Genomic DNA, 6,000 nt, shown 5'->3' with positions numbered 1-6,000 from the left:
AATGTTTCTATGGGGCTCCTAAATCATATAACAACTTTCCTATTCCTAAAAATATCAGCTTCTTTGTATAAAATAAGTGGTATTAAGACATAATAGTGACAGGCACAGTGGCACATGTCTATAATCCCAGCAGCTTGGGAGGCTGAGGCAAGAGGATTTCGAGTTCAAAGCCAGCCTCAGCAAAAGCAAGACACAAAGCAACTCAGTGAGACCCTGTCTCTAAATAAATTACAAAACAGGGCTGGGTATGTGCTCAGTGGTCAAGTGCCCCTGAGTTCAATCCCTCCCTTATTCAAAAAAAAAAAAAAAGACAATAATAGGTATTTTGAGAACCTCCAAAAGAAAACTATTAAATGAGTACTGACAGATTGCAGACTAGCTTCACAGCATTAATATCACATGACTGGGGAGTAGATGGCAGCAAAAGAAACCTTTTACCAGAGGACAACAGAGTTATCTAAGCAAAAACCCAGCATGAAAAGAGCACTACTCCTGATTTCCTAGAATGCCTCCCTCACAAGGGATTATTTCTGATTCCTGGGACAGTGCACAGCAGTTCTCATTGAACACTTTAGAAGCACATTTGGTCACACCATGCTCTGCCTTATTAAATGATCTATGTTGAAACCACTCATTTTCATTTCCCTTACATCAATAAATGCCAAAAAAGAGGGATAAGACTGTCATTTACCCTCAATTTCCTCAATAATGTAAGGATTAGAGGGAGTGTGTAAGAACTCCAAAACAATAGGCTAATACATTCCCTAGTTCCCCTTTCTCCTTTATTTCTCCTAGGAGGAAACCTATTTCAGATAATATCTCCTCTAAAGTTTAGGAGGCTGAAAAGGATTGCTGCCTAACCCCTCCCCCCAAAAAAATATTCTCAAACATAGTGATTTTCCGAGTAAATACCTTTCAAAGGGAAAGTGCTACATAGAATATAAAACCTTCCCTGGAGTGCTCATAAAGAGTAACATAAAAGTAGTTATAGGTGGAAAAAAAAGAAATAATATTCTAAGAACTGCAAAAAAAAATCAAATACAAGTGATTCTACCCTCCCTGTGTCTTCCACCCATGCAAATGTATACACACAACAGACTCAACTACAAGTTTTAAGAGCAACTACAAAAAAGCAAAAAAGAAAATGAATCTTTGTTTCACAAAGAGAGAAAGTATGTCATAGAAAACAGCAGACCAAAGGAATCTTCCTTCACTTACTCAGTGAGCAAAAAACAATGCTTCTAGACCTATGGTAGGCATAATTCACATTTCATTTTCAGAAAATATTCTATTCAAAGTAGCATAACAAAATGAAGAAGTTCTGAGGTAATTATACTCCTATCCTAATTATCATTACATTAAGATTTTGCAAAACAAAACCTACAAAGCTGTTGCAATCAAGTTCTTAATATGGAAAACTAAACATGATATTAATGGGGAGAAAAAAAAGTTTATGTAAAAAAACTCCTTAAATCTTTCTTTTAAAAACTTCCAAATGAATATTAAAATCAGTCATATCAAGTAACTTATACAAACTATAAAAACAATTGCAATAAAGAGTATTGAGAAATCAAAATTACCAATTATATTTCAGACTTGATTCCACACACAAAAAACTAACCCAGAGTTCATGAAGGTATCTAAAAGAATTCTTATACAGATTTTTTTTTAAGAACAATAGTTCATTTCTTCAGAGATAGATCATCCACATCAAAATCCTCCTTGTTTAGCATCACCAATGGCTCCCCAAACGTCAAAGACAAATTCATCTGGGAATGCAAAGTCTCCAAGAGTTTCATCAAGTGCCGTGGCAAATTCATCTGGATTGTTTTTGTCCTTTCCAGCTTCAAACATTGTGGTGGCTGTCAAAGATAATTAAGGATAAATGAGATAGCATTATAGGACTGAGAAAAATGACCCCAGGAAGTGCTTTCCAAATGTAGCATGCATACATATCATATATTCCTAGGCAAATTAAAACATGAGGATACTCATTTTCACTTTTCATTTTTTCAAAAATCTGTCCAATGCACCAGGTTGGCAGCTGTCACCCATCGACCTCTCTCCTACCTTGAAGCTAATTGGGAACCTCCAGCATTCCTATGTGCAAAACAAGATATTCTGAAAGAAAACCTTGTAGTACACCCCTTCCCAGCCTCCCAAGAGTCATTAACTATCTAAGATGTAACAAAAAAAAATACAGCATCACATTTGTGGTACTCCTGCCAAGGAAGTGAACCCAACCTAGATGCCCTTCAATAGACGAATGGATAAAAAAAAAATGTGGCATTTATACACAATGGAGTATTACTCTGCATTAAAAAATGACAAAATCATAGAATTTGGTGGGAAATGGATGGCATTAGAGCAGATTATGCTAAGCGAAGCTAGCCAAGCCCTAAAAAACAAATGCCAAATGTCTTCTTTGATATAAGGAGAGTAACTAAGAACAGACTAGGGAAGAAGAGCAGGAGAAGAAGACCAACATTAAACAAGGATGAGAGGTGGGAGGGAAAGGGAGAGAGAAGGGAAATTGCATGGAAATGGAAGGAGACCCTCAGGGTTATACAAAATTACATACAAGAGGAAGTGAGGGGAAAGGGAAAAACAGTACAAGGGGAAGGAATGAATTACAGTAGTGGGGGTAGAGAGAGAAGAGGGGAGGGGAGGGGAGGGGAGGGGGGATAGTAGAGGATAGGAAAGGCAGCAGAATACAACAGACATGAGTATATCAATATGTAAAGCAATGAAGTGTAACTGATGTGATTCTGCAAGCTGTAAACGGGGTAAAATGGGAGTTCATAACCCGCTTGAATCAAAATGTGAAATATGATATATCAAGAACTATGTAATGTTTTGAACAACCAACAATAAAAAAAAAGAAGTGAACCCTAAATGTAATTATGGGGGGGCTGGGGATTTGGCTCAAGCAGTAGTGCGCTCGCCTGGCATGCATGTGGCCCGGGTTCGATCCTCAGCACCACATACAAACAAAGATGTTGTGTCCGCTGAAAACTTAAAAAATAAATATTAAAAAATTTCTCTCTCTCTCTCTCTCTCTCTCTCTCTCTCTCTTTAAAAAAAAGAAATATAAAAAAAATAAAATAAACAAATGTAATTATGGGGAAAAAAAATTGGACAAAACAAAATGGAGAAACATTCTACAAAATAACTTGCCTTTACCCTCCAAAACATGAAGATCATGACCATCAAGTAAATAAGGGATAACTATTTAAGTTGACACAGCATGGTATGTAAAAGCAACATATGATTTTTTTAACACACTCTTTTGCTATCAAACCTATTAAAGAACTTGATGAAACATGAATAGGAATAAATATTGGATGGCAATAATGTGTCAACATTATTTTCATTATTTGGTTGATTATATTTTGGTTCAATAGGGGAACACCATTGTTATAGGAAATACACAAAAATTTATTGGGGAACAATGGAATATCAGTAAGGTAACTTACTCTCAAATGGTTTAAGACAAAAATGTCTTTGCACTTCACATGTAACTCTTTGTAAGTTTGGGATAGTTTCAATTAAAGGGGGAAAAAACAGTAATAAAGAGGAGGAACTGAATCTCTTCTCTTAATTGTGGTTACCCTCCCTCACCTCTCAACCATGATCCAAAGTGCTCTTCATTGATCATTAACCAGAAGTACTTCAAAAAAGAGGGAGGTCCTCAGCTGCAGTGAACTGCTCCAGCCACAGATCCTACCAAGTTACTCAGACTCTTCTAAAGTTCCTGAGTTTATGAAAACTTTTCCTGTTTTTGAAGAATATGGCAAGATTGGGCAGGATGTATTAAACCAATACTCCAACATGCTGGTTTGACTTTATAAATTAGACTATTGAAAAACAATTTGGAAACAAGTGACAAAATCCTCAAAAATTTCATATCCATTAATCTACATAACATTTCCACCCTTGGGAATCTGTACTTTAAAAATAAAATCTTGGGCTGGATTTGGAACTCAGAGGTACCATGTGTGCAGCATGCAGAAGGGTCCAACCCCCTAGCACCAAAAAAAAAAAAAAAAGCAAAATCTTAAAAACAGAAAATAATTTAGCATAAAGGTATAACTAAGTATCAAATAAATCTAAAATGTAGAATTAATAAGTAATCTCTACTGCAATTAAATGTATGGGGTGAAATATTTGATAAAATATTTTTGAAATAATTTTAGTGTTTATGAACAATTTGTAATAACCTGGGGAAATATTTTCTCTTAGGATTTACTGAAAAAAACAGTTATATACATTTTACATTATAATCATAACTACATTTTTACAAAAATCTATACATGGAATAGATAAGTAGAAATAATAAACTCGGGGCTCAATGATACAGTGTGCACCTAGCACGTATGAGGCCCTGGGTTCGATCCTCAGCACCACATAAAATAAATAAAATAAAGGAATTGTGTCAAACTATAATTAAAAAAAAATGTTTTTTAAAAAGAAATAATAGACTAGGACAGGTCCGGCGGACGGCTGAGGGCTAGGCCCGTCCCCTCCCCCAGTGTCTGCAGGTAGGCGGGACTGTGAACACCAGCAGAGCGGGCCCAAAGCCTGCTGAGGGACGGAACCGGCCCCTCCCCCAGTGCCTGCAAGCTAGGCAAACCTGCAACCCATCGGGAGGTTAGGCCCAGCAACCTATGGAGTGACACAGGTGCCCCTGGTACCTGCTGGGTAAGTGGACCTTTGACCGACCAGCAAAGCAGACCTAGGGCCTGCCAGCATGGTAGACGGATCACACTAAGTGGAGGAGGATCACAGCCACTACCTGCCCTGCAAGGGTGATTTTTCAACTATACAAGAGCAATATAAATAAATAGAGGGGGAAAATATCAAAGACACAACAATTTCACCAAGCAGAAAGAAACGCCAGCAGTATGAAACAACAAGGAAAGAAAGGACCACAGGCAATGCAGGTCAACTCAACTTTAGAAGAGGTAATAGCTGCAACAGATGGAATGTCAGATAGAGAGCTCAGGACATACATGCTTCAGATGATCTGGAGTCTCAAGGAAGACATGAGACAGCAAAATCAGACAATGAAAGATCACATTGACAAACAAATCCAGGAAGTAAAAGATCAATTTCACAGGGAGATAGAGGTAATAAAAAACAAACAAATAGAAATACTAGAAATGCAGGAAACAATAAACCAACTTAAAAACTCAATTGAGAATACTACCAGCAGAGTGGATCACTTAGAAGATAGAACATCAGACAATGAAGACAGAGTATTTCAACTTGAAAAGAACATAGATAGCTCAGCAAGTCTACTAAGAAACCATGAGCAGAACATTCAAGAGCTATGGGATAATATCAAAAGACCAAACTTAAGAGTCATTGGGATACAGGAAGGCACAGAGCTCCAAACCAAAGGATTAAGCAATCTATTCAGTGAAATAATACAAGAAAACTTCCCAGACTTGAAGAATGAGACAGAATCCCAAATCCTAGAAGCCTACAGGACGCCGAATGTGCAAAATCATAAGAGATCCACACCTAGACACATTATAATGAAGATGTCCAACATACAGAATAAGGAGAGAATTTTAAAAGCTACAAGGGAAAGGAAGCAGATTACATTTAGGGGTAAACCAATCAGAATAACAGCTGATCTCTCAACACAGACTCTAAAAGCTAGAAGATCCTGGAATAACATATTTCAAATGCTTAAAGAAAATGGATTCCAACCAAGAATCTTGTATCCGGCGAAATTAAGCTTCAGGTTAGAAGATGAAATTAAAACCTTCCACGATAAACAAAAGTTAAAAGAATTCGCAGCTAGAAAACCATCTCTTCAAAAAATCCTTGGCAAAACATTACAGGAAGAGGAAATGGAAAATAACATTGATAACCAACAATGGGAGGTAGGACAGTAAAGGGGGGAAAGTAGTCAAAGAGGATAACAAATCAGGTTTAGTAACATCAATAAACAAATATGGATAGAAGAACAAACCATATCTCAATAATAAC

General features: G+C 36.9%; 1 protein-coding gene across 1 annotated transcript in view; it reads right to left on the bottom strand.

Annotated features, from left to right (window-relative positions):
• Positions 1-1,615: 1,615 nt before the first annotated feature.
• Gipc2 (GIPC PDZ domain containing family member 2) overlaps positions 1,616-6,000 on the bottom strand; it is a 95,763-nt gene continuing 91,378 nt past the window's right edge. Inside the window, exon 6 of the mRNA XM_026409999.2 lies at positions 1,616-1,862. Within this exon, the coding sequence (XP_026265784.1) occupies positions 1,711-1,862 (152 nt within the window). The 3' untranslated portion in view covers positions 1,616-1,710. The remainder of the gene's footprint in view (positions 1,863-6,000) is intronic.

This window comes from Urocitellus parryii, chromosome 11, assembly GCF_045843805.1.
Source record: "Urocitellus parryii isolate mUroPar1 chromosome 11, mUroPar1.hap1, whole genome shotgun sequence".
Lineage (NCBI taxonomy): Eukaryota > Metazoa > Chordata > Mammalia > Rodentia > Sciuridae > Urocitellus > Urocitellus parryii.
This window is presented reverse-complemented; position numbering and strand designations above follow the sequence as displayed.